The sequence below is a fragment of the Prionailurus viverrinus genome, chromosome A3, assembly GCF_022837055.1.
Source record: "Prionailurus viverrinus isolate Anna chromosome A3, UM_Priviv_1.0, whole genome shotgun sequence".
Classification (NCBI taxonomy): Eukaryota; Metazoa; Chordata; class Mammalia; order Carnivora; family Felidae; genus Prionailurus; species Prionailurus viverrinus.
In genome coordinates this window covers 111,082,817-111,108,858 of record NC_062563.1, presented here as the reverse complement: position 1 = coordinate 111,108,858, position 26,042 = coordinate 111,082,817, and the positions used below count along the sequence as shown (strand labels likewise).

Here is a 26,042-nt window from a genome sequence, read left to right as displayed (position 1 = left end):
ACATTAAAGATTCTAGAGGAAAAGAATATTTCAAATATTAAAAAAAAAAACGAGTTATTTTTGTGATTTCGTGTATCATAATATTTGTATCATCATTATATTTCTAAAAGTCCCAAGAGACTAGTGAAAACTTCATGAGAAAATTTAGTAAGTATATATAATAAATTTGTTACATATAAGGTTTAAGCACACAGGAAAAAAAATAGGTTTTTTATTTGTAATAAGCCTTTAGAAATGAAAATGGGGAAAAAAATCTGTTCTTAATAATGACCAAAAAACCAAGGAACAAGACTACATTTAGTAAAAAAAAGACATAGGGCTTAAGTGAAGAAAACTCTCAAATCTTAATCATACTAATGATATAGACAAGATCTGAGCAAACAGAAAATGATATAATTTTGTTAGTTCTTAGAAGACAATATCATATGGCGGGGAGCCTGGGTGGCTCAGTCAGCTGAGCGTCCAACTTTGGCTCAGGTCATGATCTCACAATTTGTGGGTTCTGGCCCCGCATCAGGCTCTGTGCTGACAGCTCAGAGCCTGGAGCCTGCTTTGGATTCTGTGTCTCCTTCTCTCTCTGCCCCTCCCCCACTTGTGCTCTGTCTCTCTCTATCAAAAATAAATTAAATTTAAAAATAAAAATAAAAACAGAAGACAATATCATATGTCAAATTTCCCCAAATTAATTTTTAAATTTAATGGAATTTCAACCCCTAATTGGATAAAATGATCACAAACTTGAAATGCCTGATAATAGCCAAGAAAGGTAGTAAAAAGAACAGTATGCAGGACCGTGGGGTGGGAAAAAGTTCTGCCTGACCATTTTATGAAGCCACTGTATGACTATACATAAAGCCACTGTAATTAAATCAGTGTGATATTGCCACATATAAAGAGTACTATAAGTGAAACAGCACAGTATACTGAGAAATCTCATTATATATGAAAATTTAATATATGACAAAGTTGGTATTTCATTTCATTGTTAAAGGATAATTTAATAAAAAGTGCTGGGACAACTGGCAACCCACGTGGAAGAAAGGAGAGTTGGGTCCATAGCTGGCGTTCTATACAAAACCAAATTCCAAATGGAGTAAAAACAATGTGAAAAAACACTAACAACAAAAATGAAATGTAGAAGACATTCTAGGAGACTACACACATCACCCAGAAGTGAAGGCCTTAATCAATACAGAATACTTTGAAATTTTTATGTATTTACAAGTGTTCACATTTCGTAAATTAATATACTTGAGTATATACTAATATAAAGTTTTTAATGGGAAAATGTATTATAAATATGGTAAATGACGACAGATTTGGAGAAAATTTGCAAATAATATGATGAAGCATTTACATATAATGATTGAAAGAGTGCTTAAAATTTTTTTAAAAGACAGTGCACATATGGGCAAAATGTTAATAAAAAATCAAGTAAATGAAAAAATGAGTAAAAATTTTAAATGTGAATTAAAAAATACAAATATGCAATTCACCTTAAGAGGGAAATCCAAATGGCTAAGTTTTCTGTGGAAAAAGTACTTAATAATATTAGTGGTCAATAGACAACTTATAAATGAGTTGGTAAAACTATTTGCAACCAAAAGTAGGAAGGCTTAATATATGTAATATACAAAAACCCCCTACAAACTAAATAAAAAGGCAAACACAATAGAAACATGGACACAAATATAAAGATATAAATAAAAATATGAAGATTTGTGGTAGGGCAGAATTCTAAGATGGCCCCCATAATCTTTCACCCTGATGTTCCTCCCATGATAATGCTACATTTACACAGCAAAGGGAGTCTGTAGACTTAATTAAGGTTACGAACCAGTAGACCTTAACATACAGAAATTATCTGGGTGGGTTCACCCTAGGTACATAAGTCCTTTAAAAGCAGAGTTTTCTCTGGCTTGCAGAAGAAAAAGCAGAGAAAGTCAAGCATGAGAAGGATCTTGATGAATCCTTGCTAACTTGGAAGGTGGGAGGGGTCATGTACAAGGACTGGAGAGTAACGTCTAAAAGCTGAGATCAACCTCTGGCTGACAGCCTGCAAGAAAACAGAGCCCTCCATCTACAACCGTCCTACAGTTTTAAGGATTCAGATTCTGCCAACAACATGAATGAGCATGGAAGTGAATTCTTCCCCAGATCCTTCAGTTAAGAGCTCAGACTGGCACCCACCTTCATTTCAGCCTTATCAGACAGTAAACAAAGAGCCCAGTCAAGCCTGATTGAAGTTCTAACCCATATAACTGTGAGATAATAAACAGGTATCACTTTAAGCTGCTAAATTGGTGCTAATCGGTTATACAGTAATAGAAAATACAAAAGGTAATTTAATTATGAGTGAAACCCAAATAACCAAAGAACATATGAAAAGTTATGCAGATTTACAATAATTAGGTAAAATGCAAATAAAGTAATACTGAGAAATCATTATACACACCACCAGTCTTTTTTTTTCTTCTATTATTTTTTTAAATGATACAACATCCCTAGTGGGGATGAAGGGCATGGGTAATTTTTATACTGTACATTTACTGATGAAGATATAAATTGCTCCAGCCTTTTTGGGAAATAATCTGTCAATAGTTATTTAAAAAATTTAAATCTATGTAGCTGTCAACCAGAAATCCTACTGCAGGCAATCTACTCCACAGAAGTGACACCATCATGGTCATGAGTATGTGCACAGGCATAGTTACCATAATAGTGAAAATCCGGTAGCAAAGTAAATGTCCATTAATTAGAGAAGAAGTTTAAGTCATCATCATAGAGTATTATACAGCATTCAGAAGAATGAAATAACAGCTATGAGACAGACTTGGAGGGATTTCCATCACACATTTTTGGATGAGAAAAGATGCAGAGGGTATGTGTTATCCCACTTATTTACAGCAAACAGACGCACCAAAAAAAATCTCATTTCATTTACCCGAGAGTGTGTGTGTGTAGATTAAGGAATTTAAAAGAAGTCTATGTATGGACTTGAAGGTGCTCAAAATACACATTAAATTTTAAAAGCAAGTTGCAGAGAACATGTAGAGTAAGACAAAACCCTGTGTAGTATTTGTGTACACCTATCTGGATGAACAAAAATAGGGATACATAGATCGGGCTGTTACAAGATGGGGTGGGAGTGGAATGGTATGGTGGGGTATGAGTTCTGCCATTATGTCTCTTCATTACTTCACTTGTTGCTTTTTTTTTTTTTTTAATTAAGTAATCTCTACAGCCAACATGGGGCTCGAACTCATGACCTGGAGATCAAGAGTCGCATGCTCTTCCAACTGAGCCAGCCACATGCACCTTGTTTCTCTTTTCGTTAATTGCAGTAATTTAAATTGTACCCCTATTTACATCTGTGAAACACCCATCTCCTTTCCTTTTAGCACTTATCACCAATATTCGATATTTTTTATTGATATTATTTGTTCCTCCCAACTGGAACGTAAGCTGTATCAGGTAAAGGACTTTGTCTACTGCTGAATGTCAGCACCTCGAACTGACTGACACACAGCAGGCACTCAAATATTGAGGAAAGTAATATTTTAGGAGTAACTTCTTCTTTAGGGCTACTCTTGATGTTCATTTTAACCTCATTTCTCCTAAAACTCTGATATTCTAGAAGTTACCAGGAGTGTGACAGAATTACATGGACAAGAAGTCTGAACTCAGGGTGTGAATAATTATTTGTTGGATGCTTAAGACTGCCCAACATTTTATCAGGTGTTTTTATCTCTTTTCTCAAACCAATCTATCAGGCAGATGTATAATCCCCTTTTCATAGATGAGAAACCAATTCATAAGAGTTAGTCTCACTAAAGTTTCACCGACAATGTCCTGTGTCCAGGTCAAAATCCTGTTCTTTCCTTTGTCCTGGATTGATCTTAAAATAATCCTCTTTTAATAATTTGAAGAGCTAATAGTTCTTACATAATATATAGGTTTAACATTATTTTGAGATTTAATTGAACATTTCACACTCAATTTTATTTATAATAAGCCTTTAGAAATGGAAATGTGAAAAATTCAATTCACTACTCTTCTGATGATTCTCTTAATGATTTAAAAGTCATTTGATTGTTAAAATATAGTCTGTCTCTAACTTGTTGACTATTTTGCTCCTGAAGCAATTCAGCTTTTCAGCTCAAGGCTGCAAGCCACTTGGGCCTTGGTGGAATGGTAGCTGCAAAGCAAGACAACACAGAGCTCGGTCCCAGGAGAGTTAATAAACGTTTAGATAATTACCATCAAATCTTCTAGGCAAAAAGCAGCCCTGAAAACATCCCGAGGGATTTGTCCTAGATTCTTCAAATCCAAGGCAAGTTCCCCCAGAGGAATGCCTTTCTTGACAATCTTCTACTGGGAGGTACTTCCTACTTCTTTGGGGAAAAAAACAGCCAGTTAGGAATAGCTGGACCTTCTGAGGGTTGCAAGGAAAGGGTGGTGGATCTGGCCTGGGCCCAAGACAGTCCCGGCAGGTTTAAGTTCCAGACTGGAGGAGCTGCCCCACAAGAGATCAAAGGCCAGTGGGTTGGTGCTAGAGAGGTTAGGGAAAGAAGATGCACCATTAACAGTGTTCAGACACATGTCCTTGTCCCCCACATGCTCTGCTTAATTCCGTAGGCAGGACTGGAAGTGTGCAGGAGGGTGGTGTCTTGGCCATTCTGCTGCCACCTTCCAGGTGAGATCCAAATTCCTCCTCAGTTAGGATACAGACCTCAATCTTAGGATCAGCCTCACAGATCTAAATATATCTGCGATCGGCTAGGAACCTGCAGGGATGATTTATTTGTTTTTGAAGATCTGGATAGATTTAGAGTTTTGAAAATGTGCTTTCTAATTTCTCAACCCACAGATAGTATTTGAGTACTTTTTATATGGGAAGGAATCAGGAGAGGTGCTAAGCAGAATATAAGAAAAACAAATGAGCTTATAGAGACTGAAGCAATCATTTACCTGTTTTAGTTACGTGACACTGAGCAATACATAATATGTAAAATGTGAGTTGAGGATGGGGTGGAAACCAGGCATTCATAATAAAATTCATCACTACATGCTTCCCATGCAACACAAAAAATCTAAGATTTTGAAAGACAGTATATAAAATAAACTTATCACATCTTCCTTGCTGATTTTTGTACTTCCAAAATAACTTTTAAAAATCATACAAAATAAAATTTGTGTTTTTCTGCAGAGGAAAGCTGTACATAACTTGCATATATCAAGGAGACAAAACTGCATGGATCTCTCACCTTCATTTTCTGAAGTAAAATAATTTCTCCTCCAGAAAGCAATGATGTTCCTAAAGACGGGGGGGTGGGGGGTGGGGGGAAGCCTGCTTGCAGGGTTTATTTTTTCTTAATTGGAATCATTAGATGTGTATTCCCAAGTATAGTAGGATATGAGAAATAGGAGTTTATTGTCTTGCTTATTTAAAAGGCTGACCAAAATGAATAAAAGAAAGCCTGAATGTTTTAGAGTTGGGAGAAAGCCTGATTTCTTCTGACCCTGAGATCTACAAGGAAACTGAACACGTACTGTTTCACTGAAAAATAAAGTTTCCATTTAAATGAATTAAGTGGTATTTTAGCTCAATGTGCATACTTTCAAAACTCCTGAATGGTAATTGGCAGAATCTAACCTTAATGTTGTTAGCTGAGGGGACACTGCTAATTAACATTATTCACATGATATTCACTATCATTTTGACATGTATCAAATATACAAGGCTCCATGTTTATCTGAAAACTATACAACATGCTGTTTTTCCAGGCAGCCAAAACATGGAGACATATGCTACTGGTCTACATACCAATGAGTTCCAGCGGGGAGGGGAGGAAAAGGGGAGGGAGTGTCAGGAGTTTGATCATTAATAACTGTCAAAAGATGTGAGACCATTGAATTCTTTTTCTAAAATACACACTGAATAAAATTATTCCACCAACAGGATATTCTGAAATATATGGGCTCAAGTCTGTAGAGAAACATGCAAATATATTTTTAAATGGTTTTGAAAGCATAGTAAAATCACTCAAAACAACTCATCCTACAAAAATGACTTTCTGATCTTTTCATGGGATTATCACTTGGCCTCATGAGAGGCCTCATTTTTACATTTCTGGTCGTCATTCTGACATATACAAGTGGCACAACATACTTGGGTCTATGTTAATATGGCTTCCTAAAATATAATAAAAGCTATGCTGACACTTTACCTGGGAGCTCTAGAATACTTTTGATGTACTTCCTAAAAATCTTTCATTTAGGTAACAGGGAGCAATGACAAGGCAGAATTGGAACCATTCACTTTTAGAGGTCAAAAGATCTTAGAGGTCATCGTTCCAAGTCATTTAAAGAAAAAAGGGAGCCAATGGGTGGTGGGCCCAGATGGCAGGGCTGGTGGCTTTTCCTTCTTGGTACGGTAGTTTTCCCCCACACTCTCACCCAAGTTAGCCAGCACCCAAAGTCAACTTTCTGATGAGATTTCTTTTGCTCTAAGTAAGTTAATCTTACTTATGAAAAACTACTGCCTTGGTCCATTTCACTCAGAAAATAGCTAGATGTCAGTGTACTTTAACATTTCAGCACATCTTACACAAGTCACAAACTCCTTGTTTTTACAACTCATACTAAACATAAAATTTTTGCATTCCATGCAGTGTTTAATTAAAGAAAGTTTTTCAGTTTGGGAAATTTCATTTGTAAATGATGGGTTTCCCTTACCATTACCCTTAACTTGGTGATGCTATTATATGAGGTAATTCAAAAATATCTGTGGTTTGAGGTTAGAGATTGGGAACCTGGTATATACACTGCAGTTTATGAGAGCACAGAAAACTGTGGCACATGAATTAGCCATACTCATTCCAGTGCTCCAAGTGCTATTTAACAGATGTTTTATGGTGGGTTCTCCTTTACATTACTGGATTAATTATATCTTTAAAGAGGCACACAGGGAAAGTCAATGCAGAGTTAGCATCTGGACCAGCCTGCAATGTAAGGTGAATGGCTAAATCATCGAGGACAAGGGAATTTTCTACAAAATAGGCCCTTCCTGTTAGCAGGATATTGCAGATTTTGTTCACTCAAATAGATCCTTCTTCAAGTCTGACTAAAACCACCAGTACCCTTAATTAAACCACTAGGATGGAGAAAGGACTTGGGGTTGTAGGATCTAAGTGAAATGCAAAGTGAGTCATTTTGTGGTTGGTGAACTTTGAATTCTGTGGTTTTGAAAGTATACAAACTATACTAAGTTAGTGTTCCAGAAGACAGGGTTTCTAATTTTTAGAGGTGCATACCAGTGATTCCCATAAAATCAGAGTATCCCGATCACTGTAAGCAACAGGTGTTAACTAATAAGGAACAAGTGGAGGGGCACTTCATAGCCACAGTGTTTGAGTTACATGGCGCTGCTAGATTCCTAGTGTTCCTGGGGACTATCCTAAGTGCCAGAACATCTCTGGGGCCCCTCAAAACCTCGGTGATGGTCTTGGGGAACCCAATGCAGGTCAGAGGAACACTCTGGGGCACCCCAGAGGGCCCGTTAATCCATGAAAAAACTTTTGGCATCTTCCTAGCCTTCTGTACTAGATTACTCAAAAATTACTCCGGCAATGTCTCAGTTCTCATTAAAAGGCACAAAAAGGGGTATTTCTGACGCTGCTGAAGAATGTGTACGTGCTAAAGGATATAAACTCATCACTACAGCAGAATACAAAAACATCAGAGAACGGCAGATAGTTTCAAGGACACTTTCAGATTCCACATAGTATGGTGGCTTCAGATTGGAACAAAGAGACTGTGAGCTGTGGGCAGAGAGAGCTCTTGAAAACTAATGTTGATCTGAAAAGGCAAGGGGGAGGGGAGGGCTTATGTTTGTTAAGTAGCCAAACAAAAAAATAAATAAAAATAAAAACACATTAAATTTATATATGTGTAATTTTTAAAAAATATATAACTAAACACTTGAAAAATATATGTGTGTCCCTGAAAGTATCAATTATCCAATCTCATGGGGTATTTTAATTTTACTGGCTTTCCAAAGGTTCACACTCTATAATGATAAATTTCTCTATCTTCCTCAAAATCAATAATTAAGACTGGCTTATTACTTTGGACTCACATCTACTTTGTCTAATACTCCTTCATTCCTCTGCATGCCTCTTCTGCCCCACCCCTACTGGAAAAAACAAAATCAAGTTGTATTAAAGTATTTTATAATAAACTGCAAATCCACTAGATTCCAAAATATTTCAATTCATGAGACACCTATAGCACATTATCTATATTTGTACACTTTATTTAAAAACAAATAATACACTTAGAGCCACCAAATAAAGATATCTTAATTAGCTTATCCATACCCTGAATTTACAAAAGAAACTTCTTGCACCACAAAAATTAGCATTTGGATTAATTTACATTAATTGATATTATAACTAAATTTAAAAATACCTGAAGATCAAACAATCTGGTCCAGGGCCCACCAGTTGCGGGGAGGGGGTGGGGGTGGGGGGGTGGAGAAAAGAAGTTAGTAGGAATCTAAACTGATGATGCCCTGGAGTCAGCTCTAGTAAACTGAAGTTAAGAAGGACGTAAAGTAACAAGTAGATTTCAGGATTACAAAGAAGTGGTTCCTCCTAAAAACAGATATTAGATCATACAGTTGGAATGCATGTAGGGAATACCTCTTAATCTGGATTGAAAAAAGTGTGTGGAGAGGGGGGTCGAATTTGTTTCTCACAAGAGGCAAACTTCAGCCAAACAATGAGAAGAAAGCAGGGAGGGAGGTACATGGTAGACTGAAGGCTTTCTGACTGCTGATAATACCGAACTTAGCAGATCTGTACAAGTCAACTAAAATACCATTCTCTGAGACATTTTCAGAAAGGAGCTAACAACCAGGGAAAATCATTCTACATTAACAAGGCACTCACTGGTTCACAGCCTGTTAAAAATCCAGGCAGACATTAAAGTTAATCTAAATTAAAATGAACTTTCTAATTTGCATCACAGGGATGGCAACCATGTGGTCCCAGTTAAATCAAATCTAAAGCTTAACTAGCAAAGATCCAGAAAATTCTGACCCCTAAGCACCACTTCAGGAATACTGCTAGAATAAGTAAGTGGAATCTAGGGATCTCTGTTTGGCCTAGATTAGTTTTTTGGTTTTTGTTTTTTGTGGGTTTTTTTTTTTTCCGATTAAGAAAAAAAACGAAAACAGAAAAACAAAAACAAAACTGATGCAATCTGCTAAATACTTTGTCAATCTGGTGTCCCTTACACTGACATGGAGGTCCAGCTAGATGATGGATACGGCCAATTAAAAAGCTTCCAGTGCTGAAAGTAAAAATGATTCAAATCATTTACCAATGACCTGTCCTTTGTTTTTAAAGATGGACATGTTTTCTGGACCTTCCCCTAAAAGGAACTTCTGGAATTGATACATTTCACAAAAATATACATATGATTTTCAGTCAGCTACTACTTTTATACAACCTGAATCCCAGTGTCAAACACATAAAGTACTGCAATTATATAAAAAACTAGACAAGTAACAGTAACAAAGGCAACTTCTGAGTACATAAAATTAATGATTATGTACTTAATAGCCTTGAAATAGCTTTCAAAGAATAAAGTAAGCTGAAGAAAACTGTACTTAGAGCTCTTTTTCCATGTAAATTCAGTAACAGTTTGGCTCTTGGTTGAAAATATCACAGACGTATACTAACCAGAGTTGAACTATATCCACTCACTATCAACACTGATGATAAATTTTAAGCAGTTCTTTCAAAAGAAAACCAAAACTCTGAGTCTTTCAATCTGATTTGTGACATCTTAGTTCAATATAACTTAAATGACAAAGCCTGAGAAAAGCACCAACAGAGAAATTGCATCCAGTCATTTCTGATCATAAAGATTTGCTTTCATTAAAATGGCAGCAATGACAACGAGGTAGATATGAAAGATGCCATTTAAACACTATTCTTAGGTGGTATTTTAACTAGTTCAGGTGTTTAATCTAAAAATAATTTTTACTAGTTGGATCTTCATCACAGAAGAATTTCATGGCATGCTCTTGTGTAAGAGGGAAATATATGAAGTACTAAAAAAGTAAGCCTTTAAAAATTACATTTTTACAAAATTACCTAGCCCACATTAGAAGATCCCATAATTTTGGTGAATCAATAATTTCTCCTTTTACCTGAACTTAACTATCATGAAAGAATAGTTATTTTCCTGTCTACTGAAATTTCTAGGAATTCACATTCAAAATCCTTGGAAAGTACACGTGGTGCTCAGAAGAGCACGAAGACAGTGCATGAAATGTCCCTTGAAATCCTAGAAGTTGAGCAGATACACTGAAAAGACATTGATGGTCACAAATCAGGATCTTCACAGACTGGCAAACACACACGCACACGCGCACACACACATTCACTCTCTCTCTGTCTCTCAATCTCTCTCTGCCATAGCCCCCCCCCCACCCCCCCCAGCTCAATCCTCATCCTCACTGTAAGGCTGCATTTGTATTTTATTTTAAAGGCACCTCTCATTCTCTAGCTATTGCCTTCTTGATGATATCTGTTTTGTTAAAAAAAATCCTGAATGTTCAATGGAAATAGTTCAGTACTGAGAATGGAATATTTTTCAATTCACATTTGAATAGCCAGGTTTTCTTACATTCAGATTTTAATAAACTAGAATGACAGTCTTTAAAACAAGCATGCTAGCCTATAATGAATATAGTATATACAGTAATTGAAACATTTAGAACTATATATTATACTGCAAAAGCAAACAGCACAACACTCATCATACTCATCATTACCTGTGGTGTACACGACCTCTAAGAATGAAAATACAAAACAGTAAAATGCACCTATGGTTTATATATATATATAATATATATATAATATATATAGTCTATATATATTATATATATTCCTACAATATATATAATATATATTTATAAAATATACATACATTTTAGACATTTTCAAATAAATCTTTATCATTATCTCCAAAAGAAATTTATAGCAAGAATACTGAAGGAATGAAAGTCAGATAAACAAAAATTTTTCACAAAGTTCATTATCAGTGATGCAGCATAATTTCCCCCCTTTTAGTCATAACTAAAATGATTATAAAAGCTAAATACTTTGCATAACTAATTATCTGTTTAATGGCAAAAATCGCTAAACTTGTTCAATAGAAAAATACTGAAGGTCATTATATCACTTATGTTAAATACCTGTCTAGGGTTCGAGTAGCAAATGAGCTCCATATGACATCTGGGTTTTGAGAAGGGTGCTGCAAGTCCCAGAGATGTATTCATAGCATATGAAAATAAGGCAGGGACCATGTCTCCTGCTGATTTTCATACTCTCCCAATACATTTCACCCAAAATATTTACAAACCAAGCACTATGAAAGCATTTCAATGACTGTGTGAATCTTGAATTTGTTCATTTGGGGGATTAAATTTCTGATAGGCTGGCGGGGAAAGCAGATACATGTCTATGCTTCTCTCTGGCTGGAAGACAGCTTTGGCTCATTTCTAGGCTGTGATCACACAGTGCTAGTGGAGAGGAATCTGTTTCTGTCTAGGGTCTCCAATGGCCTGGCACTGGCTGGCTAAAGAACTTCCAAAGCTCCATCATCTGCACCACAGTTTACCTATCTCATGGTCATTTTCCACTCACGAAGAGAGAAATTTCAACCAGGAGGTATAAAACGTAAGGAAAGAGACTTTCTTGGTTTTGAGAATTTCAGTGATGTAAGTAAAGCAGGCACTGGAGACCTTGCGAGGTAATTTAAGCAGTAAGTGGTAAAACAATAGCTTAGTCCATCATAAACATGCCAAGTAAGGGCACCCGACTGGATTTTCCAGTATACTTATATAAATGTTAGGTTAGCAACACCATTTTTTTTTACTCACTGAAGAACCAAAAAGAGGAATGAACCAAACACAATGTGGACTTCTATATCTGCATGGGAATATAAACATTCACCTGGGAGTTCAAGTCCAGGTCAATTCATTCGATTATAGAAAGGAGTCCCTTGAGCCCACTGTGAACCAAAGCACAGATGAAATGACAAGGTAGCTGTGTCAAAATATTAAAGTATATCTGTCTATCAACGAGGCAAATCTAGCTTGTATGCTGCAAAACTCTAGAGGCAGAAAAGCAGACATTTTAAAGAAAAATTGTCAATTACTATCCATATCACCACCAGAATACTTTTTCAGAGTAAATATACATATCATCAGAAGTGTCATTGTTACGACAATGGAATATGTTGGGAGAGGAATGTAGGAATTATATTAAAAGATTAAAACATTTATGGATATGGATTTTAAGTATGAAAACTACTATATATACATTTTGCTGAAAAGTTGGGCATTAATAATTTATTCCTAATTTCTACACTGGTCTCTGACATTTGGGGCAAACAAAAGAATGTGAAGACACTAGGTCCAAAGAGTGGGGTCATGGGAATCTTAAGAGCTGGTCACATGTGGGTCACAGGCTAGGTGAGCTCAAGGAACCTAGGTGAGTTCAAGGAACCCTGGTCCTTTATGACAGTTTTCCACAGAAACAATACTGACACACTGCCTATTAAAACACGCTGTGTACTCCAATTAGAGAATGGAGGGGTAGGGGAAGGTAAAGAGAAAACTCTTTAACCAAGGGATGCACTGAACTCTTCCATCCAGATTTCCAGCGGGCTCTTCTTCTTGGATAGATTAATGGAAGACTTCTGGGGCACAAACCAGGTGCTTTATTTAGTACTGCAAAAGCAGTTGCCTGACATTAACCATACCCTTTGGGCTGTCAAAACATAATTATAAACTGTTTTTGGTAGGTGTCGGATAATTTGAATATGAGAGACAAAGAAAAAGCAAGAGGTCATCCGAAGCATGGTTATGTGGATTTTGAAAAACAAGTACTCACAGATAACTTCCGTCTTTTCAACCACTAAAAGGTAAGATTTCATCAATATGAGATAACCACTCTGGTACTAGAAATATCACATGAATAAAGTGAATTTTAAAATTAATAGAAATTATCAAGATATGCCCTGCTTGCCCTTAAAAATAAACAGAATCTTGAACCTGAATAAGTTAAATTCTTTAGTAAAAGCAGACTCTACTGACTATTGATAATGGTGACTGTTTTTGACAGCTTAACTTTACAATGTTACCAAATCTATTTTCAAAAAGGTAATACAATATAGAAATCTGCTTACAAACTAAATATTTGTTTAGCATTTTTGAATAATAATATATTTAACATATTATTGCATTTCTTTTTTTCCCCTAATGGTAAAATGCTTTGCCAGGTGCTTTTATGTGCACAGATGAAAGGAGAGCTAAATTAAAAACTCATTTGGACACTGCCTGCTCATTATGCACATCGGGGTTAGTACAGCAGATATGGTAAAGATTACTGTTTTGACTACCTAATGTGGTTAACAAGATTTCTCAGGGGAGAACTGGGTCTAAATTTCTGTTCTTCCTCTATCATTCCCAGTCATCAAGCTTTTTAATTATCCCTTATAGCATGCCCTATTTACTCAATAGGGACAGGCTAAACCTATGTTCGCTCAGGCCTGCCTAGCGAATTAGAACAACCTCAGAAATAATAGCTCCTATTGGGGGAAATTTTGAAACAGTTTTCAGGCTCACAGATTCAGCTGAGCTTGCAGCAACCAGAACAAACCTTAGTTTTAGAAAACAGTATACGAATTGCAAAACTATACTTTAACAAATGTTCTCTGTGCTCCTTCGGCAGAACAAAAGGGCAGGACAGGTTGCTTCTTGCCCTGGTCTTCTGTATCTCTTTTGTGCAGTTGATTATTTATAAAGAGCTAGAAGGTGAAGATGATGCATTGTGTCATACAAAGACTTTGGCCAGTGCATCAGCCCCAGCACTGGCTATATAGCATTTGGATGGGTGGAAAGCTACATCGTGAATTGATTCTTCAAACTTTTTCCGATGAGCTGTAAACTCTTGGATACACGTCTTACTTTCTAGGTTCCATAAACGTATTGAACAGTCATGACCTGTATCAAAAGAAAAGAAAAAAAAGAAGAAGAAAAGAAAAAGAAATTGAAAGGAAAAATTACATTAACATGAAAATAGTAAGGATAAATAAATAATCCATAGTTGATGTACTTACTCCCAGACATCAAGTACAGGCCATTGGGATCAACTGCTAAACTTGTAACAGCTTCTAGATGGGCTACCATGGAGTGGATGAGTTTGCCTTTGGGAAAAAGAGATTGTTACTCTTTATTAACAGCTTTCCTCATCCTGAACATACGCCAGTTACCATGTTACACTGATTTCTCCAGTCACCCCTCTCTGTGTACTTACTGCATCAATAGCTTTTTCCATCACAGCTAAAACAATGTGTCTCCCTCCTGCTCTAGCCATGGTAATGAGAAACAAAAGCTTAAATTTCAGATTATACTTCTGTCTTTCAAATAGCAATATAAAAGTCAGTCATTTATACACAAATATTCCCTTAAGCCATGTTCATTAACTAAGACTAAGACATGAATCACCTACTTTGCATCCTTTAGCTACAGGCAAATTATATGGGTTGTGAGAACAGAAGAGACGGAAAGACAAAGCAACGGAGGGAAAACCCAGCCACAATATTGGTGGAAACAACATATAGAAAGGGATTAAAATATTAAATTACTCATTACTCACAGCTAAGCAAAGTCAGCAAAAGTTAATATATCTACAAAGCTAATAGCAGATACTCAGGTAAATATGGCTGCCAATATGGAGTGTTTTCCTCCGAACACAGCTCTTCAGGAATTTCCTTCTGACTAGTGAATGAAAGCTAATAAAAAATGGGAAAGCCCACATATCCTCCCCACCTTACATATAGTAATTCAAATCAATCAGGACCAGATAGTCAATATTATAATACCGAAAAGAGTAGTCTATGGAAAACTGAATCAAAAAAACAAATGACTTAGGGGTTTCTATCTCCAACACTAAGGCTCTCCAACACTGGACAATTTTAAAGTTTATTTATTTACAGAGAAACTGTGAGCTGGGGAGGGGCACAGAGAAAGAGAGAGAGAGAGGGGGAGGGAGAGAGTGAGGATCCCAAGCAGGCTCCGCAGTGTCAGTGTGGAGCCTGACATGGGGCTCAAACTCATGAACCGAGGCTCAAACTCAAGAACTGTGAAATCATGACCAGAGCTGAAATCAAGAGTCAGATGCTTAACTGACTGAGCCACCCAGGCACCCCAAACTTGAACAATTTTAAACAAAATATAATGATCATATGCCTCTTACTTCTAACATGTTTCTACTTTTCCCCAACATATTCACAGCAAGAGATCAATTTTATTGGTATTTGAATGACCTTTTCAATTGTGTCCCTAGTGATAACCTTGGTGCTAGGGCCAAAACATAGTATCTACTTATTATTAAATAAACTAAGATGAGGGGCGCCTGAATGGCTCAGTTGGTTAAGCATCCAACTTTGGCTCAGGTCGTGAATCTCACTGTTCGTGGGTTCAAGCCCTACATTGGGCTCTGTGCTGACAGCTCAGAGCCTGGAGCCTTCTTTGGATTCTGTGTCTCCCTCTCTCTCTGCCCCTCCCCCGTTTGTACTCTGTCTCTCAAAAATAAATAAAACATTAAGTAAATGACTTAAATAACCTAAGATGATTTTATACGCTATCATGAAGACTAGTTCTTAGCAGATTTGGACAGAATGAACAGAAACTGAGCTGGAAGAGTATTTGTTTCCATGCTTATTCCTAGACTATATAGCCACTAACAGACACCCAAGTCAGCCTACTTACAGTGGGTTTTATTTATTTATTTATTTAACACTGATCACTCTGTAATAAACACTTACCTGTGTTGTTATCATAGAATTTGATGTGCCTGTCTTCATGAGCAGTGATGCTGATGGGAAGAGTAGGATGGCTGATGACTCTATTTATTTGACAGGAAGAAGTGGCTGCGAAAAAGAAAAAAAAAAAGAGCAACAAAGTTAGTTAACGCTACTATTTCTTCATATAAGAGGACTGAATGCTCACCTAGGAGACTTTGTGACTTTAATATGTCTTTAGTTAATTTATTCTGTGACTGTATTCTCAATATCAATGTTAGGAAAGAAGAAGTGCCTGAACAATACCATACTGACAAATGTAGAGGTACTTACAAATGAGAATTTTCTTTTCCACCACCTGCAATCAATGGGTGCCACCTAGCGCTGAGCGTGGGGCCACAGACATTTCTCATTCTCTGATGATCTATGATATTTCTGCAGCTTTAATAAAGTTCCATCATTACTTACAAGTAGATGATAACCAAATTTAAATCTCCACTCTTTCTAGATATTCTTTATCACATGGTTATCATCTGAAGACAAATATGACAAAGAGAGCTTCTGAAATGTATAATCTTCTCTTTCTCATCATAATAGAAATGGTTATCATTTGACAGTCTACCGTGTTTGGAATCTTCAAATAGTCAGCATCCTAACAGTAGTTTTTGTGCCCTATACAGTAAGTTTCAAAGAATTTCAATTATACGCACAATGAGAGAAGCAGGCCACATGTCATTAGGCCCGTATCACAGTACATGAACTGTTTCATGGTAGAAACTGATGAATCCGTGTGAAATGTAACTAGTTCTTGTACTATTTTTGAAACTCTGCATATTTAAAATTATTTCAAAAAGAGTTAAACTTTTTAAAATCTTAGTAAAGTTATTACGAATTTACATTCACATAATAGAAAATATAGCTAAATATAGATAAAAATAATGGTAATATTAGGGTACTCTCTTGGATTTTCTTGTGGTCCCTAAAAATATGACATCTTAAAAACTGAAGGTAATCTTTTTCCAGTACTAACAGCCTGATATCTAAGAATAAAAGAAAAAGTCACTTGACCACGTGGAGTAAGCTCAGTCAGTTATACTCAATTTAAATGGTCCTTAACAAAGACTTTAGTTTCAAAGCTCAGCCTGTAGTTGTTTTTTTTTTTTCTTTCCTCCAGAGATAACATACCACTGAGCATTATCCTCTGTAGGATCTAGCAGGAGAGTAACAAAAGAAAAGAAATACTTTAAGTAAAATATCCCATGTATTCTGAGAGAGAGGTTTCTGAGAATAGCTTCAATTATGCTGAGACCTAGAAAATAATTATGATAGAAATCAAATGATGGAAGGAAGCAAAAGAGTTTTTACTTAGTAATACTTTTAAGGAAGTTTCTCCACTTAATAGTAAATCAGACATGTAGGCAAAATGCAAAGAACACTAGGAATAAATTGAACAATGAATCTAAAAAACTCCTGCAAGTATTTGTATTCAGCTTGTAATGTAGAAAGGGCTTACTTTTCACTGGACTGACAAGACCTCAATTACCTGCTTCAAATACCTTTGACTTTATCACAAATCACCACTGACATTAATGAACAGAAAGTGAGTCTATTCTGATTTTTAAAACAAAAACCTCCATCCTTTTTAATTCTATAAGAAATTTACTTTTACCTTGAAACATGTTTTTGGTCTGAACTTTAATTTTTAAAAAATCTGCTAAATTACAGAAAAGAACAATGTAGTAAAAAAATAAATAAGCAGGGGTAGTCACAGTAGAAAAGAATAAAAGTACAGCTCTGAAGTAATAAAACTGATAATTTATACAACTCGAAAGTAATCAAACTGATAATTTAGGAAATGTCAGGACAGGGGCGCCTGGGGTGGCTCAGTCAGTTAAGCATCCGACTTAGGCTCAGGTCATGATCTTGCGGTTCGTGGATTCGAGCCCCATGTCAGGATTTGTGCTGACAGCTCGGAGCCTGGAGCCTGCTTCGGATTCTGTGTGTGTCTCTCTCTCATTTCTCTCTGCCCCTCTCCTGCCTGTGTTCTCACACTCACTCGCTCTCTCTCAAAAGTAAATAAACATTAAAAAAAAAAAAAAGGATATATTTAAAAAAGAAAATGTCAGGACATATTATTATTATAACTCAAAGTAATTATCACTTATTCCAATAATGTTGCCTTTGTTCAAAACATTTTTGGCAGTTTTCTTCAGAAAATGTTTCTAGTATCAGGCAAAAAGTCACATGACTTTATTGTCACACACTTAAAGAGAAAATTGGGATTGCCGAGTTTACTTCATCCATCTCATCCACCAGACTTGACATCTTATTAATTTGTAGCAGTCATTAAAGTCAGTATTTACCACTCAGGACATTCTAAGAATTGACTATAATTTCTGAAGGTAATTCCAAAAATGTTCACATCTTTCTTAGTTTCATATTGTTATCTGTATTTTACTACTGTAGCTTTAAGTCATATATTTAAATTGATTTTAAATTTATTGAGAGTCTAAAACCGATTATTACTTGACAAAAAAAAGTTTCTCCTTTTCTTATTCCATAATATCAGTTTTTATTTTTTCACCCCTCTCTTTTACATCCAAATAGTTCAAAACTCTATTCGTGTGTATTTCCCCAAACAATTCTCCTAAGACCTCAGAAAAAAACAAAGGCCAACAGATCGGGAAGAGAAAATGAAGAAAGTCAAAATGGAATGAGGGAAATTTTTGCAAGGAAAAGAGTGGGGGGGGGAGGGAGGGAGAGGGAGAGGGAGAGGGAGAGACAGACAGACAGACACACACACACACACACACACACACACACACACACACACACAAACACACCATGGTAATTATTTTCAAAGCTAGTTCTCAGATTAAAACAACAATATATATGTACACAGCTTCCTTTGTCAACTGCAACCTAAAATGTACTTGTCTAGATTAAGCCTAAAGACAGAAAGCAGTGGTTAAAAAGCCAAAAATCAAAAAGATTCCATAGTATCTTTTTCACAATCTGAGAAATTATTTCCTGACTTTCTGTATCCAATGAGAAGCTTCATATTTGAGATTTTAAGAGACACAACTTGATTTACAGTCTAATCAGTAGAGAGCTGTGTCAAATAATATTATTAATACAAAACTAAATTGATTTAAAAAATGAAATTATGAGAAATGAAAAACAGATTTATTTTATATTCAGAATAAATATTACTTTCTTCAAACAGAATTGAAAACTAATCATTTGGTATAAAACTTGACTCCTCTTTGTTTTTTTATCCCCATATTATTTTTTAATATGAAATTTATTATCAAATTGGTTACCATACAACATCCAGTGCTCATCCCTCCCCGCCTTCCCACCCCCCATCAACCCTCAGTTTATTCTCAGTTTTTAAGAGTCTCTTATGTTTTGGCTCCCTCCCTCTCTAACCTTTTTTCTTTTTCTTCCTCCCCCCTCCCACCCCACCCCCCCCCCCGCTTTGGTCTTCTGTTAAGTTTCTCAGGATCCACATAAGAGTGAAAACATATGGTATCTGTCTTTCTCTGTATGACTTATTTCACTTAGCATAAAACTCTCCAGTTCCATCCACGTTGCTATAAAAGGCCATATTTCATTCTTTCTCATTGCCACGTAGTATTCCATTGTGTATATAAACCACAACTTCTTTATCCATTCATCAGTTGATGGACAGTGAGGCTCTTTCCGTAATTTGGCTATTGTTGAGAGTGCTGCTATGAACATTGGGGTACAAGTGCCCCTATGCATCAGTACTCCTGTATCCCCTGGGTAAATTCCTAGCAGTGCTATTGCCGGGTCATAGGGTAGATCTATTTTTAATTTTTTGAGGAAACTCCACACTGTTTTCCAGAGAGGCTGCACTAGTTTGCATTCCCACCAACAGTGCAAGAGGGTTCCCATTTCTCCACATCCTCGCCAGCATCTATAGTCTCCTGATTTGTTCATTTTAGCTACTCTGACTGGAGTGAGGTGATATCTGAGTGTGGTTTTGATTTGTATTTCCCTGATGAGCATCTTTTCATGTGCCTGTTGGCCATCTGGATGTCTTCTTTAGAGAAGTGTCTATTCATGTTTTCTGCCCATTTCTTCACTGGATTATTTGCTTTTCAGGTGTGGAGTTTGGTGAGTTCTTTATAGATTTTGGATACTAGCCCTTTGTCCGATATGTCACTTGCAAATATCTTTTGCCATTCTGTCGGTTGCCTTTTAGTTTTGTTGACTGTTTCCTTTGCAGTGCAGAAGCTTTTTATCTTCATGAGGTCCCAACAGTTCATTTTTGTTTTTAATTCCTTTGCCTTTGGGGATGTGACTTGACTCCTCTTTGGAATAGCTCAAATGCTATTCCAAATAGTATAGTTATAAATGTGCATAAATTTAAAGTCTTAAAATCAATTGTAAATCATTTTATCCAAGTAACTGTGTTCTGTGATTTAAAAGGCAGAACTCTTTATAATAACAAGTATTTTTTGTAGTTGACTCTAGTAATTATAATTTTGAGAAAGTTTAAAAATTTGACCCAAACAAAGAATACTTAAAATTGGTATACATACTTGTATCTAGGTTGGATTCTAAAGTGAGAATGCGCTGTTGCGTTTCCATGTTAAAGATGCTTGTATATCCTTTGCTGAACGATGCTACCATATGGCTCGGGTCACTGCTCACTAGATCCACAGACGCAGGGATTCCCAATTCTAAGAGAGTCAGAACATATTCAGAGAATGGCGATCAGAGGGTCTAGTTGAAAATGTCCTTATAATATAGCAAAACAAATAGTCACAAGATTTCCTTAAGAAGTAAAGAAGGCTCAACATTAGAATAAAAATTAGCTCATTAGCCATTCAATAGAGATTATTTCTTTTTTTACTGTTAGCCCTAGCCTATTTTATTATCTTTACCTGTTCAGCAAGTCTTCTACCTGTTACTCAGCTAATATATTCACAGAATGCAGGCCTTTACTCAGAAAATAAATGGAAAACATTTCTGGACTACAAGTTTTGTTGCTTCCACTTTTACCTGAGGCTTAGAGTGGCATTGTGGGAATTCTTTAAGAGACCATCTCTTATGAGGAATTCTAACTCATCAAAAATACGGAATTAAAAAAATAAAATTTCAAATTATTATTTACTGGTAGAGTCATGCAAATATCAAATGCAGGCAACTCATCAAAACCCAGACACAGGTTAAAACAGCTCAAGAATAAAGAAGGTACTTTATCATCTAGAATAGGATAAAACTTGGTTAAACTTACAGTGTACTTACAAACATAAAAGAATAGAATGATGTATACATATCATGTATACATATACATGAATATAATCTGATTTTTTTATATGGTTGAAAATCTAAAGCAAGCAAGCAGTTAAAAAATCTGTATATTATAGAAGAAGATACATTAATAGCTAATAAGCACACACACACAAAAGTGCTCACAATAATTAGCCACCAAAGCGATGCAAATTAAAACCACAATGAAACACTGCTACACACCCACCAGAGTGGCTAAAACTAAATGAACTGATAACACCAAATGCTAATTAATTAAGAATGAAGCACAGCTGGAATTCTCATACATGCTGTCAGTGGTATAACATGGCACAACCACTCTGGATAAGTTTGGCAATTTCACATAAAGTTGAACACACAAAACCACTTCTAACTCCCAGCAATTCTACTTCTAGCTCTTTACTAGCTCAATAAATAAATAAATAAATAAATAAATAAATAAATAAATAAATAAAGAATGTTCATAGTAGTTTTGTTCATAATACTCAAAAACTGGAAACAACCTACATGTCCATCAAAAGGTAAATAAATAAACACACTGGTTTAATGAAATACTATTAAACATAAAAATAAATAAGTTGATATGTAGAACATGGATGAATCACAAAAACATTAGAGAGTAAAAAGCCAGGTACAAAAAGAGTACATATTATATGATTTCACTTCTATGAAATTTAGAACAGATAAAACTTATTTGTAATGAAAGAAATCACACCGCTGGTTGGAAATGGGAAGAGGGGCTGGGAAGGACCCAAAGACACTTTGAAGAGGTGAAGGAAAGGTTCTAGATCTTGAGAGGTATAAGAGTTATATATTTGTCAAACCCAGTAAGACATGTCTTCAATATCCATTTTTACTGTAGATGTTATATTTTGATTTAAAAAACATTTTTTAATGTGTGTTCTTTCATTGAATACTATGCTTTTAAAAATCATAAGTTGGAAATTCAAACAAATATGCTTTCATTACTTAAAAAAAAAACCCTTCAAATTAAATTTAAACTCTAAGAGTTTATAGAATCGTTTACTTATTTGCTTGTTGTTAGACACTTTATAAAAGATTCAGTTGAATGATTAAAAAAAAAAAAAAAAGCATATACCTTGATTATCATTAAATACACTTAGGGCTGGAGCAGCCTCGGCTGTATTCCATAATCGGAGAGTGCCATCTGCTGAACAGGACAACAGGCGCTGATGGGCAGCACTGTAAGCCAAGCCCCAGACAGCATCGGTGTGGCCCAGCAGAGGGCCCCTTAAAACAGAAGGATCTACACAAAATAGCAAGAATGCAAAATCAGGAGAAAAAAACAAATCATAAAGGTAACTCAGATTCCAGAGAAAGGAAATACAAACAAAAGCGTCTAATAACAGCACAAAATGTGCTTCCTAGTTTCTATTATTCTTCTGAAATGTTGCAGTAACTAAAAACAGGCTTGGAAATACGCACATGCAGAGTCTAGGACTTATAAATTAAAATTTTAAAGTACATATTTCTCTCCTTAAAAAAATCAGGTATTTCCTTCTCCTTCCCTTCTTTCCATTTGTCTAGATTTTTTAAAAAGCACGTTAACACACATCATTTGAATTTAATCTGCGTTCAGAGAAGTCACAACTATTCCTCGAGGAAATGAACAGAGATCCTTTCCTCGTTGAGCTCTGTCAGCACTTTGGACACGCTTCTTCAGACCAGCCTCCTGTACCTCCGCACTACAAATGGCAGTTATTCCTGGGAGCAACAGGTCCCTGGAATTCACGGTGGACACGAACTGAGACATACAGGTATTCCCCTCTAACAGCACTAACCGACATGTGAATGATGTGCATGAAGGGAAGGAGGCTCACTTAGCACGGTTTCGTGACAAAAGTCAAACTGGAAACTGTAATTATCAATCCTCACAGTGACTCTATGAAGCAGTACTTTCAAGATGGCTCACACATGTTAAGTTTAAAATGTCAATGTCATCTGTCCTCTACTCTCTGTCATATCATAAAATATTTATTGAAGACACGGTGTGTTAGGCACTATGCTAGATGCTGGGGCCACACAGATAATTAAGACACAGTGCTATCCTGGTCTCAAAAGATGTTGTGATAAGTACAATAACAGTGACTGACATCGTATCCATGGAGAGTAACAGGATTGACTGAAAGCTTCCTGGAAAGAATGACACCTAGAGTATACGGGGGCTGGCCAGTCAAAACTAGAGGGAAGCCACTGCTGGCAAAGGAGGCGGCACCTGCAAAATCAAAAGGAAGGAAAGCACGACATGTGAGGAAATTTACAAGCAATTCAGCACCACTGAAGTGTGAAGTTGGAGACAGAAAGATGAGAGGAGAGTGGCTACCTTAAGGTGGGATTTCTACAGCATATCAAGGTAGTTGGGAGTTATTCTGAAAGCAAAATGAACCACTACGGGGTTTTTCAGGAGCAGTAGGATGAAGTAGGTATTTAATAAGGTAGCCTTCACTGTAGTGCAGAAGACAGACTGGACAGAATCCAGATGACGGCAAGGGAACTGTTCCAGCAGTCTGGTGGGGGTGATGATGAACACCTAGGGGAGGGCATTGGGAAAGGGGGCAAAGCAGAAGGGCTGTATTCAAGGAATATTTAGGTAATGAATATTAGGTAAATATTAATTACTAGGAAATTAATAAGGTGCAGATAGCAAACAGAACAAGGCAACAAGGATAACTGTTAGGTTTCTAGCTTGGGTAACTGTGGTGGTGCCACCATCTCATAAAGAATATATGGGAGAAGAAATACAGCACTTGCAGGGATTTATGGACAATGAGATGGTGACTTTGAAATGTTCTGTAGGCAGTCTGAGGCTTACAGAAGATATTTATGAGTCAACAGCATATAAAACCGTAGAGGTGGATTCAGTCTACCAAAGAATATGCATACAAAAGAAGGAATGAATAGGGTGTGGGCCTTGATAAATGCCAGTATCTAAGGTGAGAAAAATAAAAGTTTATGAAGGATAGGAAACAAATTGTCACAGAAGCCAATAGTGGACAAATTTCAACAAGGATGGAATGTTCTACAGTTTCAGATAGCCAATACGTCTAGAAAAACAAGGACTGGAAAATACCCCTTGGATCAGCCAATCAGGTAGTCACTGATAATCTTGGTATATTTAAGGGGAATGACCAGAAGACAGACTGCAGAGGGATGATGCCCAGGGAAAGGACATGGAATTAGTAACTCCAAATTGTGTATTCTAGTCACAACCACCAAAGAGACACACACACAGATGATGGGGGAAACAGAGACTAAACAGAAGCCAGGGAGGGAAATGAAGTCAAGAAAAGGCTTCCCCTTGCCCAGGAGAGGAGCTAGCTGGATTTACTTATATGTGGAGGGGGTGGAAAGAGAGAAAAGAGGGCAAGGCTTAAGATGAGAGCAAGAGAGACAGCAAGAACGAATCAAGTGCAGTCTCAAAAGAAACAAGAGAGAATGAGGTCAAGAGCCAAAGGAGAAGGGCTGGTTGCCTTGGGACAGAACAACTGATCCTCTCATAGAGAGATAAAGGAAGTAAGGAAAAATATGGAACAGATCAACTTTTAAGAGACCCGGGGAGGGGCGCCTGGGTGGCGCAGTCGGTTAAGCGTCCGACTTCAGCCAGGTCACGATCTCGCGGTCCGTGAGTTCGAGCCCCGCGTCAGGCTCTGGGCTGATGGCTCAGAGCCTGGAGCCTGTTTCTGATTCTGTGTCTCCCTCTCTCTCTGCCCCTCCCCCATTCATGCTCTGTCTCTCTCTGTCCCAAAAATAAATAAACGTTGAAAAAAAAAAAAAAAAAAAAGAGACCCGGGGAGAGAGAGGGGGTTTACCTTTCACAAAATACATGTTAAATGTTTATTAAATATATGTTGGGAAAATTTTTTGTTTATCGAATTTATCTTTACTTAGGTTTGGTGGTAAAATTAATCTAAAGTGAAGAGGAAACTATGGTTTTATGACAAATATGACACTTCATACCATTCTAAAATCTGAGAATGTAAGAGGAAACCAAAAGAGTCAATTCCTAAACAGTTTTTGCAAAAGAATTTATGGTAAAATCTAGAGATAGATTATCATGTGGATTTATGTTTCACAGTACTGTTCCCAAGACTAAAGGCACTTCTTAATTTTTAAGGCCTTTCAAGTATTTTGGTGTCATGGAGCTTAAAAATCATTACCCTCTACACACTCCAGTAACTGATCAAGAAGATGATGCCAACATTAATTTTCCTTAGGCTATTTGTCAAGAACAGTAATGAAATGTGTAATAATGTCTCAAGTAATGTACAGATGCCCAAAATGAAGAAAACAATGGTCAGTCATAGCCACCATTTCTAATCAACAAAACTCTGGGAGGGTGGGAACTGTTTTTTGCAGGAATAACCCATTTTGTTTCTTTTTTCTTTTAACATCATATATCAAATTGATTCCTAAATACAAGAGTCCTTTTCAACCATATAAAGACCTTGTTGTCTTTTACCAATTTATTAACATATCTCATTTTATCCTTATATATGCTATGTAAAATGTGTAAAAGGAAGACAAGTTATTCTTGCATATCCTGGGGGAAACACCTACCGTAGGAGTCATAGGGATCGACGTTGGGGTTGGTGGTATTCCAGCCTTGGATCAGTCCGTCGGCACCCCCACTGTAGCACTGCTCGCCGCTGCTGCTCAGCACCACACAGAGCACTGGTCCTCTGGGAGATAAAAAGCAATTTCTATTCCCCCAAATCAATCTGATAATAGGACTTATTAGAAATAAGAGTGCTTAATTAATATGGTTTCTATGTTTCAGCTTTTTACGATGAATAAAAATACTATGGAAGCATCGCACATCTCTCTTCTGC

General features: G+C 36.5%; 1 protein-coding gene across 2 annotated transcripts in view; it reads right to left on the bottom strand.

Moving 5' to 3' along the window:
• Positions 1–1,996: 1,996 nt before the first annotated feature.
• STRN (striatin) overlaps positions 1,997–26,042 on the bottom strand; it is a 100,391-nt gene continuing 76,345 nt past the window's right edge. For both annotated transcript variants that reach the window (XM_047852469.1, XM_047852470.1), the window contains 6 exons: positions 25,771–25,892; positions 22,292–22,459; positions 20,460–20,600; positions 15,913–16,017; positions 14,203–14,289; positions 1,997–14,086 (listed from right to left, as the gene is read on the bottom strand). In XM_047852469.1, coding sequence (XP_047708425.1) covers positions 13,917–14,086; positions 14,203–14,289; positions 15,913–16,017; positions 20,460–20,600; positions 22,292–22,459; positions 25,771–25,892 — 793 coding nt within the window. In that variant the 3' untranslated portion in view covers positions 1,997–13,916. The remainder of the gene's footprint in view (positions 14,087–14,202; positions 14,290–15,912; positions 16,018–20,459; positions 20,601–22,291; positions 22,460–25,770; positions 25,893–26,042) is intronic.